This window comes from Plecotus auritus, assembly GCF_963455305.1.
Source record: "Plecotus auritus genome assembly, chromosome: 5".
Classification (NCBI taxonomy): domain Eukaryota; kingdom Metazoa; phylum Chordata; class Mammalia; order Chiroptera; family Vespertilionidae; genus Plecotus; species Plecotus auritus.
In genome coordinates, this window is record NC_137776.1 from 14,246,832 (window position 1) to 14,262,136 (window position 15,305).

At 39.1% G+C, this 15,305-nt stretch overlaps 1 protein-coding gene and 1 pseudogene across 2 annotated transcripts in view; one reads left to right on the forward strand and one right to left on the reverse strand.

The window, feature by feature from the left end:
- Nucleotides 1-15,305, reverse strand: part of INO80D (INO80 complex subunit D) — a gene marked incomplete at its 3' end in the record, with an annotated part of 48,987 nt that overhangs the window by 20,874 nt on the left and 12,808 nt on the right. Inside the window, exons 2-4 of the mRNA XM_080667579.1 lie at nucleotides 12,523-12,615; nucleotides 12,170-12,416; nucleotides 7,054-7,799 (exon numbers count right to left, since the gene is read on the reverse strand). Coding sequence (XP_080523705.1) covers nucleotides 7,054-7,799; nucleotides 12,170-12,387 — 964 coding nt within the window. The 5' untranslated portion in view covers nucleotides 12,388-12,416; nucleotides 12,523-12,615. The remainder of the gene's footprint in view (nucleotides 1-7,053; nucleotides 7,800-12,169; nucleotides 12,417-12,522; nucleotides 12,616-15,305) is intronic.
- LOC308249510 (large ribosomal subunit protein eL22-like) lies at nucleotides 584-1,071 on the forward strand (annotated as a pseudogene). The gene has a single exon. The product of its transcript is annotated as a large ribosomal subunit protein eL22-like (transcript).

Genomic DNA, 15,305 nt, shown 5'->3' on the forward strand with positions numbered 1-15,305 from the left:
TATTGGGAACAGTCTCTTAGATTTAAAAATTAAAACCTGGCAAGGCTACTCTAACACTGAAAAAACAGGATGATGCAGTGATGAGATGCACGGACTCTGACTTGCACGTTCTGTGGTCAGCTCTATTCTGACACTTATAACGATGTAACAAAGCCAATTACTTAACTTCTCTCTAGTTCAGTGTTTCCACCCAGAAGATGGGGGAAATGGTACTACTGCCTCAGAAGGATCATGTTATGTACTACTTTTTATAATCAGGGCAAAAAAATGTAGCTGCCCATACAACAGCAAGATGCCTTTCACCTGTATGAAAAGTATGGTACCTGGTGCATGCAGTGTCCCGGATTGCGAGAGATCACAGGACGGGCTGAGGGACGGCCACTCCCCCTCCTCCCCCACCTGTGCACCAGGCCTCCAGTGTAAATAATGAAAGGACTAAAAATATATATAGGTGAAATACTGATGGGATGACGAGAGCACAAAGATGGGGGAGGGTGGAGCTGACTAAAAAGGAAGAAATCCTTAAAAAAGAGACTACACTAAAAATTTTAACTTTTCTTTTTTTTCTGACTCCGTGGCCGCCATGGCTCCCGTGAAAAAGCTCGTGGCGAAGGGGGGAAAATAAAAAAAAAGAAGCAGGTTCTGAAGTTTCCCTTGACTGCGCCCGCCCCGTAGATGGAATCATGTATGCTGCCAACTTTGAGCAGTTTCTTCAGGAGAGAATCAAAGTGAACAGAAAAGCTGGGCATCTCGGCGGAGGGGTTGTAACCATTGAAAGAAGCAAGAGTAAGATCACTGTGACGTCTGAGGTGCCTTTTTCCAAAAGGTATCTGAAATATCTCACCAAAACATATTTGAAGAAGAATAATCTACGTGACTGGTTGTGCGTAGTTGCTAACAGCAAAGAGTTACAAATTGCGTTACTTCCAGACAAACCAGGATGAAGAGTAGGAGGAAGATGAGGGTTAAAGCTCATTAATCTGGCACATTTTGTATGAGTTCTTGAATAAAACTTGGGAACAAAAAAAAAAAAAAAATTTTTTTTTTAACTTTTCAATTACAAAATCATAATAGATATTTAAAAGCAAATAACAAACAGGAGGGAGGAGAGGTATTGTAACAAACACAAAGTATGCATAAAAAGCTCTTACTAATAAAAAAAAAAACACAATCTAGAAACACGTCATTAAAAATGAATGAAAAATTGAAAAGGTAAAATACAAATGTCCAAAAAAAAAAATAATAACCCATATGAACAAATATTCACAATTATATTAATAATCCAAAGTAACAGTTCTCACTCAAAGTGTGGTCCAAAGATTCCCAGGGGTCCCTGAAACTCTCTCAAGGGAGTTCCTTAGGACGACACTGTCTTTAAAAAAAAACTAAGAAATTACTTGTCTTTTTCACTGTGTTGACAGTTACAGTGATAATACAACAACCACTATGATGGGTAAACTGCTGGCATGAGTCAGGGCAGTGGTACAAACTGTACTAGAAGTCAGTATATGTTTCACACCAGGACTCGCAGTTAAATAAAAGCAATAAAGTTTTAAGAATGTTCCTGATAAAGCACTTGTTTATTAAAGATGGTTTATTTAATTAAATCTTGCCAAAACCGGTTTGGCTCAGTGGATAGAGCGTTGGCCTGCAGACTCAAGGGTCCCAGGTTCGATTCTGGTCAGGGGCATGTACCTTGGTTGCGGGCACATCCCCAGTGGGAGGTGTGCAGGAGGCAGCAGATCGATGTTTCTCTCTCATCCATGTTTCTAGCTCTCTATCCCTCTCCCTTCCTCTCTGTAAAAAATCAATAAAATATATTTTTTAAAAAAATCTTGATTCTTTAGTATATCTATAATAATAAAAGGGTAATATGCTAATTAGACCGGACATCCTTCCAGACGAAGCCGGGGCTGCGAGGGAAGCCCGGGTCCCGAGTGCCAGAGGGAAGCCAGTGCCAGCAGCCGGGGGAAGGAAGGCCTACTCTTGCACAAATTTTGTGCACTGGGCCTCTAGTTTTTATATAATGAGCTGGGTAGCTCAGTTGTTTAGAGCGTGGTACCCATATGCCAAGGTTTGGGGTTCAATCCCTAGTCAGGGCACAAGAATCAACCAATGGGTGCACGGATGAGTAGAGCAACAAATCAATGTTTTTCTCTCTCCCCCTTCCTCTCTCTATAATCAATCAATAAATAAAAAATATTTTTAGAAAATTACCCATTCAAGTACAAGGTAAATCAATGGATTTTAATGTAACAGTATGTAAAATTCCTTGATCTGACAGCAGATTCCACATTATAACTAATTTTAAAGAAATTAACTCTTACCAAGTTTTGGTGTAGAATCAAATAAGAATATCCACAATTATTTGAAAAAAAGTTATTAGAACAGAAACCAAGATGGCGGCATAGGTAAACACCTAAACTGCTGCCTCGCACAACAATTTCAAAACTACAACTAAAAGACAGAACGGACACCATCCAGAACCACAGGAAAGCTGGCTGAGTGAAAATTCTACAACTAGAAGGAAAGAGAAAAGCTCACAGAGAATTGGAGGTACGGCAAAGGGTCTTTGTGCGCGCAGAGAGGAAGGGCGGCTGAGAGCCTGGCTGACTTTCTCTGGCGGAAGGAGGAAGGAAGCCCCCGACCGCACTGAACTCCAGTTCTGACTGCACTGAACCCCAGTTCCGGGCGAGCCCCTGGGGACCCACGCTCTTACGGGGGGAGTCTGGACTCTCGGGCAGAGACTCGGGAGCCGGGGAAGGCGGAGGACTGAAAGCGCGCGCGCGCCAGTGCGCACAAAGGCTGCGGAGGTTGCCACAGGCTTTCCCTAGTGGAAGGGAGTCAGAGGCTCCTGAATGCACTGAGCCCCAGTTCTGACTGCAGTGAACCCCAGTTCCAGGCGAGCCCCTGGGGACCCACGCTCTTGTGGGGGGAGTCTGGACTCTCGGGCGGAGACTCGGGAGCCGGGAAGGCAGAGGTCTGAAGGCGCGCACGTGCGCGCAAGGGCAAGGCTGACGGGAAGCCAAGACTGAGACTCCACCCCATCCAAGCTGAGCACAGAGGCTATTGCAATTTGGCAAGTCTAATCCTATAAGGCTGTCTCCAGCACCGAACTTCTCCCAGCATAGACACAGCTGATCCTTACAGCCAACTGGCCTGGAGGTCAATTCTTTCCAGTGATACCAACAACAATCAAGACTTAATTACAACAAGGCTGTACACACAGTCCACAAAGGGGTGCACCAAGAGTGTCCACCTCAGGTTAACTGGGGAGGCAGACCCACTGGGCCATATTGGAAACCTAGCACACAAATCTACCTTACCAACTCAGGGAAGCAGTGAAAATGCGGCGTCCAAGAATCAGATCACAAACGAAAGAAATGGAGGAAAACAAACGACTGGATATAGAATTCAAAACCACGGTTATAAGGCTTTTTAAGAATATCCTAGAAAAGGCCGATAAATATAACGAGACCCTCGAAGATATGAAAAAGGACCAACTAGAAATTAAACATACACTGACTGAAATAAAAAATATTATACAGAGACCCAAAAACAGACAAGAGGAACACAAAAATCAAGTCAAAGAACTGAATTACAAAGAAGCAAAAAACACTCAACCGAAAAAGCAAAAAGCAAAAAAAAAAATCCAAAAAGTTGAAGATAATGTAAGAAGACTCTGGGACAACTTCAAGCGTACCAACATCAGAATGATGGGGGTGCCAGAAGAAGAGAGAGAACAAGATACTGAAAACCTATTTGAAGAAATAATGACCAAAAACTTCCCCCATCTGGTGAAAGAAATAGACTTACAAGTCCAGGAAGCCCACAGAACCCCAAACAAAAGGAATCCAAAGAGGACCACACCAAGACACATCATAATTAAAATGCCAAGAGCAAAAGACAAAGAGAGAATATTAAAAGCAGCAAGAGAAAAACAGTTAGTTACCTCCTACAAGGGAGCACCCATACAACTGTCAGCTGACTTTTCAACAGAAACTATGCAGGCCAGACGGGAGTGGCAAGAAATTTTCAATGTGATGAATAGCAAGAACCTACAACCAAGATTACTCTACCCAGCAAAGCTATCATTCAGAATTTAAGGGCAGATAAAGAGTTTCACAGACAAGAAAAAGCTAAAGGAGTTCATCACCACCAAACCAGTATTATATGAAATGCTGAAAGGTATTCTTAAAGAAGAGGAAGAAGAAAAAAGGAAAGATAAAAATTATGAACAACAAATACATATCTATCAACAAGTGAACCTAAAAATCAAGTGAATTAAAAACCTGAGGGACAGAATAATCTGGTGAATATAATAGAATCAGGGGCATAGAAAGGGAGTGGACTGATAATTCTCAGGGGGAAAGGGGTATGGGGGGGTTCAGGAAGAGACTGGACAAAAATCATACACCTATGGATGAGGACAGTGGGGGGGAGGTATGGGCAGAAGGTGGGGTGGGAAATGGGTGGAGGGGAGCTATGGGGGGAAAAAGGAGAAATAATTGTAATAATCTGAATAAAGATTTAAAAAAAAAAAAAATAAAATAGACACATAAAGTAACTTGAAAAAAAAAAGTTATTAAAGCATTCCTCCCTTTTCCAATTACAAATGTGTAAGGCCACATTTTCATCTACTAACCAAAACTGCATATAATGACAGACTAAATACAGAAGGAAATATGAGAATCTAACTGTCTTCTAATAAATCAGATAGTCAGATTTGTAAAACAATGCTGCTCTTCGTATGGTATTTGTTTTGGAAAGCATAGTTATTATTCATAAAAAGAACATGTTAACATGTGGTGAGTTTTATTTTTAAATGAATTATTTTTAAACTTCTGTATCAACTTCTAATTCAGTAAATATCAATAGATATAACTCACATATACAAAGCTCTATGTTGTCCTCAATAATTTTTAAGAGTGTAAAGGGATTCTAAAGCCCAAAATTTGAGAAACACTGATCTAAATTATGCAAATTAAAGCAAAATTTCTATAAAATTTGCAAACATAAATTATAGTAGTATTAATAATAGTAATATCTAATACCCATGTCTATAAAGATGTAGAGAAGCTGTCATTCTCATTCACTGCCAAAAGGGTAAACTGACAAAATAATTCTGAAGGAAAATTTGGCAGCACATATCAAAAACCTTTTTAAAAATGCAAAAGTTTGGAATCAGCAATTCTGCTTCTAGGAATCTATTTGAAGAAAAAATTAAAGATATGACAGTAATTGTTTTACTGCAAGGCTATACAGCTACAACACTTTATAATGGAAATTACTTAAATTAGAAAAGGTATTCAGCTGTGACAAGTTATGTTGTGTAAGAAAAATTACTAATTGATAATACATTACCAAAATTTTTAAACAGTTACAAAACTGTACATATAACAGGAACCCAATTTAATAAGATGTGGGGTATTTTATTATTTTTGTTTATATATTTTAAGTTTTGTTTGTTTTTTTAATAAACAAAAGCCATATGTGGTTTAGTAACAGGAGAAACAATATAAAGTTATAGAAGAGGAGTTACCACTCCCAGCTACTTAAAACACACCCTGTCCACGCCATCTGCTTGTGGCAGCCAATGGTAACAGCTCGGCAGTGTATATCCACTTGCACTTTACCTATACTCACATCTAATAGGCCTGTGGTTGGCAAACTGCGGCTCGCGAGCCACATGCGGCTCTTTGGCCCCTTGAGTGTGGCTCTTCCACAAAATACCACGGCCTGGGCGAGTCTATTTTGAAGAAGTAGTGTTAGAAGAAGTTTAAGTTTAAAAAATTTGGCTCTCAAAAGAAATTTCAATCGTTGTACTGTTGATATTTGGTTCTGTTGACTAATGAGTTTGCCGACCACTGTAATAGGCAAACATCTATCCATATACTCAAGCAACAGATATACTGATGTCCCTTGTTCATTTACTTTTACAAAAATAAGATACTACAATGCCTCTTGATTTTTTTCTACTTGTTAATACATATCATGGACACAGCCAGGTAAAAATATAGATTTTATTCATTCTTTTTATGAGCTGCATAATACTTCAAAAACGCAGATGTATCATAATTTACTCAAGGTTTCCTATTGGTTATAAAGATTGCAGATTTTTAATATTACAAGCAATGCTGTAATAAACATCTTTGAACACAGATCCTTACATTCTGATTATTGTTATCCATAAGACAGAATCCCTAAAGTGAGTTTGCTGGCTATATATATATACTTTGATTTAGCAAATACTGTAATATTACTCACCAGCAATGTCTGAGATCCCATATCCTCATCAACACTGGATATAATTTTTGCCAATCTGATGATAATTCGTTATTATTTGCATTTCCCGCCTGCTTTGGGGCTTGAGATTTATTTGTTTATTGAAAACTTATATTTCTTCTTTCTCTATTCCCATCCATTCCCCATTTTTCTATTGCTGTCATCTCATGCAAATAATTTTTCCTCAGGTCAGAATCACAGCTCATACCACACTCAAAAATAAATTCCAAATGAGTTAAAGATCAAAAACAATCAAACTATTAATATAAAATTTAGAATATCTTTATAAACTTGGGATCAAAGAGATTTTCTTAAGCATGAACACTTATTGCTTTGGGAATTTTTTCTAGTTTTCTTTTGTAAACTGTTGGCAGATATTAACAATGCTCTCATTATTCCGAAGTCCTACGATAAGACACGTAGAGAACTTCACTGGACACACAGGTACTGAGACGACAGATGCATACAATCAAACACTGCTGCCTTTTACTACTGCTCCTGCTGGTGGTGCCTCTATTACTATTACAAGCTATGACTGGGATGCTAAACTCCCAACTCCTTTTTCTGTATCCTGTTCACCAAGTATTACCCTCCCCAGCAGCATATTTACTTTAAGGTGATCTACCTAAATATAGACTCTTCCACGGGACACTCTATCCAAGTATTCTACCCCATCACATATGTGGTAGTTACAAAAATAAAGCCTCGTGCAAAAGGGCACATTTCGTTATCTTACACATAAATGATAAGGTAAAACAGATAACTCACCTAAGTGGGGAAACAGATCAGTGTCCAACTGATGCTTCTGAGTGCACAGTTTCACCAGTCTCTGCAGGCGACTTATACAAGAGAAGTGTGGAGAGAAGGCTGTGGCTTTCATAAGGACCCGGTCAGTCCTGGGCGGGTCCACGACAGGAGCCCTACTGGATGGCAGGAGGGGCAGAGGCCTCTTGTGAGACAACTGCCTCGCTTGTGCTATAGAGTGTGTGGTGGGGGCCACTCCCTGCAGTGGTAGGCTGGTGTTCGGAGGCTGAGGTGACTTGCAGACTAAGCCCTGCGGTGGCGCTGGAGGTTTGACAGACGCGGATAAAGGTGACAGGCTGGAGTGCTGCTGCGGAGGCTGCTGCTGGGAAGGTGCAGGAGGGGGACTAAAGTGCTCTTGCCGAACTTTTAAAATCTCTGTCTCTCTCTGGCGCTGACGATTCTGGGCCAACTTGCTCTGCAACTTCTTTCTCACAGTTGCCCCTTTCTTTAGGTCATCATCTTCCTCGTTGAAAGCAAACGGGTCTTCCAACTCGGTTTCCAGGTAGTGGAGAGGGACCCTTGCCCCCGGTGGAGAGAGGGACATTCCATCCAGTCCATTGGGCATCTTCAAGGCCAACGTGGGCACCGCCAGGCTAAAGGCCATGGTATCCATCTGGTGCCTGACCTTCACCTCATCTATAGGATCATTCTTTTTCTTCCTCTCTTTTTTCGGGATAAAGCCAAGTACCTGCAAGTGGCTGTTGCAGTACCTTTAAAAACACACATATCCATGGGAAAATGTTCATGATATATATTAAGAAAAGCAAAATATAAAACTACATTTTATAAAATATGAATCCTAATATGTTAAAAATGCATGATTAGAGTAACTCTTGACATTCATGAATTTCATATATGCAACTTCCACTCCTCTGAAGCCATCCTCAAAGTCTGGCAATGTCGCTGAAGCCAACATGTGACTGCACACATGCAGAGCCACCAGACAGAAGTCACTCAAATACCGAGTGGCCCCGCTTTTGCTTCTCAGGCCGCTTTGTTATCCTGTATTCATAGCAAACAGAGTAACTCATAGGAGTCACTTAAAATTCTCTTATGGAGAAAAATATGTGTTCTAATGCCATTCAAGTACTTAGAAATTCATAAAAATCTTATGGGCCCCGGCCCATAAGTTGTTAGAGTCCTCCTGATACTCCAAGGTTTTGGGTTTGATCCCTGGTCAGGGCACATACATGAATCAACCAATGAATGCATAAATAAGTGGAACAACAAATTTCTCTCTCTCTCAAATAAACAAATCATTTTTTTCAACAAATCTCTCTCTCTTAAATTAATAAATCAATTTATTTAAAAAGATCTTATGACATAACCCTTAAGAATGGCAAGTATCCACTGTATGATCTACACACACAGAGAACAGATTCATAAAGCTGTGGCCAACAAGAGGAAGGGCTTCGGGGATAACTGTAGTAACTGTAGAAGCTTCCCAATCTATATATATAAAAGCCTAATATGCAAATTGTCCCCTCGGGAGTTCAACCAAGAGACTGGGAGTTCGTTCGCTTGCTATGACGTGCACTGACCACCAGGGAGCGGTGTGGAACAAAGGAAGGCCCCAGCTGGCAGCCAGAAGGCCCCAATCAGCCCTGATCACCGGCCAGGCCTAGGGACCCTACCTGTGCACGAATTTCATGCACCGGACCTCTAATATAGAATAAATGATTTTGTTGTTTTCAACTTGACAAATGGATTAGTTTTTTTAGTGAAGAAAAATAAGGTGGGATTGTTTTTTTAATTTACAAATCAGACTTTCCTGGTCATTGACATATGGGCAGCCTGAACTGGTAAATGAGGCCACTATGTGCTTCATCACGTAACCCAGCAGAGACTGATGCATGAACAGTCCTCCCTCAGCCTTGCTCTGCACGCACTGCAGCCTCACTGGGGTCACTATCACAATAGTCGAACTCCTAAACCTCCGCCTCTTCACACCTAGAACATCTTACTAGCATTTAAAATAAGTGCAAATGTGAATTTCTAGTCTAAGAGAATTAGTAACTGTTAATGGGGTTCTATGGGGAAGAAAATGTAAAATTAGACTGTGGTGACAGTTGCACAACCCAGTGAATATACTAAAAAATACTGAGCTATATACTTTAAAAGGGTAAACGTATGGGATGTCAATTTTATCTTAGACTGTTTTAGAAAATAAATATACAGATGATGAGTTTTCCTGGCAAATATATACATACTAGTAAGATATATATATATATAATTATAGCAAACTTAAATTTAAAATATTATATAAAATAACCAACTTAATACAACCACTGATCTCTGAAACCAAGGCTACGATAATGAGCCCTAGCTTAGAAAATGATTTTTACTTTTTAATTATACCAGTACTTCTACTGAGCATAACACTACTCTATTTCAAACAGCTGGAACCCATAAGTTAGCATTTATTATACACACCAGATAAGCTAGACACCGGATATCAAGAAGCTTCCTCTAGCTGACCACCAACCAGATTATTTTGTACATTAAAAATCCTTGAGCCCTGCCAAAACCAGTTTGGCTCAGTGGATAGAGCGTCAGCCTGCGGACTGAAAGGTCCCAGGTTCGATTCCGGTCAAGGGCATGTAACTTGGTTGCGGGCACATCCCCAGTAGGAGGTGTGCAAGAGGCAACTGATCGATGTTTCTCTCTCATCGATGTTTCTGACTATCTATCCCTCTTCCTTCCTCTCTGTAAAAAATCAATAAAATATATTAAAAAAAAAAAAAAATCCTTGAGCCCTGGACGGTTTGGTTCAGTGGATAGAGCGTCAGCCCGCTGACTGAAAGGTTCCAGGTTCGATTCCAGTCAAGGGCACATACCTCGATTGCAGGCTCAATCCCCAGCCCCAGTCGGGGTATGTGTGGGAGACTACCAATCAATATGTCTCTCTCATATCAATATTTCTCTCTCTGTCTCTCCTCCCTTCTACTCTCTCAAATAAAAAGCCAATGGAAAAAAAATCCTTAAAAAATTTTTTCTAAAACAATATATAAACCATCTCAAATACCTAGGTGTCCAAGGAGTAACTGCATCAATAATAATGAAAGTACATTTTCAAAATATTAATCTTTTCTATAGTATGTCATGTAGTATAGTTACAACTATCAATGTTTATACTCAGGTCAAGATATTATTACATAAATTCAACTTGGAATTCTTGAGGTAACATAAGAATATTACCTTGTGCTAAAGTCTACTTTAATTCTATTTTCAAACAACCCTACAAACAAAAATATTAATACCCCAAAAGTTATAGTCCTGGCCAGTTTTTCCCAGTGGTTAGAGCACTGGCCCACGGATCAAAGGGTCATTGGTTTGATTCCCAGTCAAGGGCATGTACCTAGGTTGCAGATTCGATCCCTGGCCCTGGGAAGGCAAGTACAAGTGTGGGAGGGAACCAATCGATGTGTCTCTCTCACTCTCCCCTCTTCCCTCCACTCTCTCTAAAAAAAAAAATCAATGGAAAAAATATCCTCGGATAAGGATATATATATATGTTCTTGGACCAATTTTGGAAAAAAAAAAAAAAAAAAAAGTAGCTTCTCTTCACATAGCAACACAAAAATCCTTTCCCTTATCTTGTTCTAAAAAGAGGAAATTACTTAGAATATAAAGGTGAAGGCATATGCTTCACAGAATATTTTGGACAAATTCGAAGTGACTCACTTTACTGCTTGCTATAAGCTATAATACTTGCTTCAGCTGAATTTTTAAAAAATCCAAGGTTAACAATCACAACTGTGAAAAACGGAATTTAAGACAAAATTATAGAAATGTGTTTATAATGGAGTTTGAAGTAAAAAATTAATCCAAGTTCTTCCATTCTTTAAGTTTAAAAAGGGCAGGGGTAAGAAATTATCATTTTCAGTCTGCTAAAACCAAATGGACAGATATGCTTACCCTAATACAGTGGTCCCTTTCTCACCTGAGATTAAAATTTTATTCCTTGCCTCACTAAGCAGCTGTTTCTAACGTTCGGGTATTGTAATTTGACGCCTTAAGTGCTCATGAGAAATTCTAACAGAGTATTCCCCAATCACCACATTACACTATACTCGTTTTGGTGGGATCTCTATCAACACAAATTATTTATTTCACCCTAAAAGGGTAAAAATTGCTCACTCTGAATATAAAATACATATTCCTTTTCAACCCTTTTATGCAGGTGACATTTGATTATGGATGGGAACAAGGATGAACTTTTTACCTCTAAGAGAAAAGTAAAAAGTTCAAAGTTTCTACCTAAAGATAACAAATATTTGAAACTGTCTTATAAAAGAAGCATGCACCCCTCTGTAATAACCTACACTGATCAATACTGATTCTGTAGAACTGAAGAAAAAGAGATCATATGTGAAATCTAGTGTGAATTTTCCTACAAATATGAAAGATGAACAACCAGCATAAGACTTCTTTAAAACACCTCCCTGTATTATTTTTAATTCAGCAAAGCATAAATTCATAATTCTAGTGATAAAAGCCACCCATATTATGAAAATACAGTTTCTAATTTATAGTAAACATACTCTATATGGAATTCTTTTTAACCAAAAAGAAGTCTGATAAAAAGTAAATGATTCAAGTAATCATTCTTTTAAGTAACTTTTTCAATAAATACATACCCCTTTCTACCTTTCAAGCACAGATTTTAAAGTTCCAAAATTATTACTTACAACACCTAAGTAGTTCCTATAATTTTTCTCATTTATGCAGATGACAAGTCAGAAACACTTTATAAGGCTGCAAACTAAATACATCAGTACTAAGACTTCAAGCAACAGTTTTAAGGGGAAAAATTTTTATTTTTATAATCCTAGCAAGTCTATTAAATCACTATAAAAAGAAAATACTGAAACATACTTTTCAAATGATTCCCCAAATTTACTATTCCATTTTTTTTTTTAAATTACCAATCTCTCATCTTTAGAAGCATTTCAAAGTTTACTTAGAATACTCCAGGAAAGCATCCTTTACATTCACTGTGTGTAAAAGAAAAAAGGACAAGAAAAAGAAAAATCCCAGCCTAATAAATCAAAGGTTGAGTCCCATTAGCAGCTCTTACCTACGATCCTCTGATTTGGGGATGGGGTTGGTGCAGCGTTGGCTGTTATACTTGGCCACATATTCACATTGCTTGAAGGGGGCAGTCTTGTCCTCCAGAACGTGTCTGATACAGAAAGCGTAGCCGTTGAGTCGCCGCTGCTTGCACAGTTTGGGGCTATATGAGCACAAGGGCTTATTGTCAACCTCAGAGAAGTGTATATGTTTCCCTTCATACATCACGTGACTCTATTCCTTGTGAACATCAGCTAAAAGACCACCACAAAAAAAGAAACCCAAATGATAAATCAGAGAGAGTATAAGGCAGATTAAGTTGAGAATTTCACTGAGCGATTTCTGGTCCCATAGCCATACCTGATTTTAAATCTTCTGCACCATAGCAATGTTAAGAGAACCCCAAGGATACCACACTTTGGAATGCTGCAGAATCAAGATGAAGCAGATTGTCTATAAAAATATCAAAAGGCCTAGTTAACAAAGTGAAATAAGCAAAGTTTGCTCACCTCAGAAGTAAAATACTAGGATATCACCCTTCTAATGGGATGGATTCTTCATTGTAATCCAATGTCCCAATACTGAATTAAAATAATAAGAGGCAAAGTTACCTTACCCCTCCAAACTGAACTAAATAACTTCTCCTCTGGTTAAGTTTTGGAAATACCTCAAAACAGGTAGGGGTTTTCCACCAAACAAATGCCATAAGGTCTTTTCATCTCATTACTGGTGCTTATAGGCTATACCTATTTTCAGAACCCGAATCTCTTTACAATGCCAATGGACCTCAAACTTCCCTCAGAAAGTCTACATTTTTTGATAAGTTGACAAGTGTTTGGCAATTTGTAACAAATGTTTTTATGAAATTTAAAAAAGAGCAAATTCCTGTTTTTAAAGAAGTAATTTTCCCTCCAATCTTCCCCCTCACTTAGCCCACTAAGCTATAAACTTCTTGAGCCCAAAGACTAGTCACCCAACCACACTTCCACCACTCAGTTCAGTGTTCGGTACTACATGGCACTCCCAATTAAAATAAATAGAATAATAATCATGGTTTATGAGTCTTTGGAGGTTTAGTTAGAAATGGAAGAAAGGACACAATACTCATACCTCCCTAAACACCAAGTTCCAGCAATAGCGTTTATATATTACTAGAGGCCCGGTGCATGAAATTGGTGCACTCGGGGGAGAGGGGTCTCTCAGCCCGGCCTGTGCCCTCTCGCAGTTTGGGAGCCCTTGGGGGATGTCCGACTGACGACGCGTGGGGAGCAGGCCTAAGCCGTCAGTCGGACATCCTTAGTGCTGCCATGGAGGTGGGAGAGGCTCCTGCCACCGCCGCTGCACTCGCCAGCCGTGAGCCTGGCTTCTTTCTGGCTGAGCAGCACTCCCCTTGTGGGAGTGCACTGACCACCAGGGGGCAGCTCCTGCGTTGAGCGTCTGACCCCTGGTGGTCAGTGTGTGTCATAGTGACCGGTGGTTCTGCAGTTCGATTTGCATATTAGTCTTTTATCATATAGGGTAAGACCACATGGTCTACAATGAAACTGAATCAACTAATCTGTCAAGTCAGGATTGCAGTGGGCTGATGTGGTCTAACACCCTTTCTCTACACTCTGAAAGTCACCCACACGGCTGTTAGAGCAGCTTAAATACCAGCTACAGAAAGCCTCAAAAAATACTCCCTCCTTTACTAAACTCAATATGAAATTCCTTATACGAGTGAATGGCAAGACACATAAATGCTTGAGGAGTCGGAAGATATATTGCTCAAGTTCAGAATCTGGACTTACTTTGTTATCCTGAACAAGTCATTTAACCTCAGTTTTCTCATCTGTAAAATAGGGATAATAATAGTAGCTATGTTATCATCAAGCTGCTCCAAGGATCAAATGATAGAGCATGCAACACACCAAGTACTGTGCCTCGGACATGTTAAACAATGAACAAATGAAAATTATAGATTTCGAGAGAGAGAAGGGAGAGAAAAAGATCAAGAGCAAAACATAATCACACACCCTATCAGGGATCTAGCCCACAACCTGAGCATGTGTCCCAACTGGGTATTGGACTGGCAACCTTACAGTGCACTGCACGACACCCAACCAACTGAACCACGCCGCCAAGGTAATAATGCTGACTTTTAACATGATTTCCTGTTATGTTGAGAAAGTATCAAGTAATTCCTATTTTAGTAAGTTGTCCTATTTCTTTAAAAACCTCAGAATTAATGATTAATGTTACCAAATTCTTTTTCAGCTTCTGGGGAAGATGATCATTTTTCTCTTTCATACTTTTAAAAATATGGTGTTTATTATTTTCTGATACTAAACTCTTCTTACAGTCCTGGGATGAAAGCAACTTGGTCATTATGTATTATCTTAATGTGTTGCTGAATTATACTTGCTAATATTTAAGATTTCTGTAGTAGGAGAAAGGTCTAAATTTTCTGTTTGTGTGCTTTGCCAGAATTTGGTATAAATATTTCAAAAAATAATTTAGAAAATATTTCTCTTTTTCTATATTCTTGAGCAAGTTAAAAAGCACTACAGTTAGCCCTAGCCAGTTTGGCTCAGTGGATCTGCCTGCGGACCGAAGGGTCCCAGGTTCGATTCCGGTCAAGGGCATGTACCTTGGTTGCAGGCACATCCCCAGTAGGGGGTGTGCAGGAGGCAGCTTATTGATGTTTCTCTCTCATCGATGTTTCTAACTCTCTATCCCTCTCCCTTCCTCTCTGTAAAAATCAATAAAATATATTAAAAAAAAAAAAAAAAAAAAAGCACTGCAGTTATAATGTTCCTTAGAAGGTTGCCTGGGCTTAGTACTGCTTTCTCATAGTGAATCAGGTTTTAACATTTATCCCCATACAGTTTAGCAATATGACTGCTTACATTTAATTTCCTAAATACATGTGACTTTTTTCTCATATTCAGTGTATTCATTCATACACATATGTGTTATCTGTCTTTGTCCCTTTGTTCATGACAGGTTCAATAGGAGGTTGTTTCATGTTTTTTTCCAGTATCCTCTAAAATAAAAACACAACGAACCAAAATCTCTTGGAGTTATTAGTATCTCCATGTATGTTTTCTAATTCATCAATTGCTGCTTTTAACTTTGATAAGACTTTCTCTTATTGATTTTTA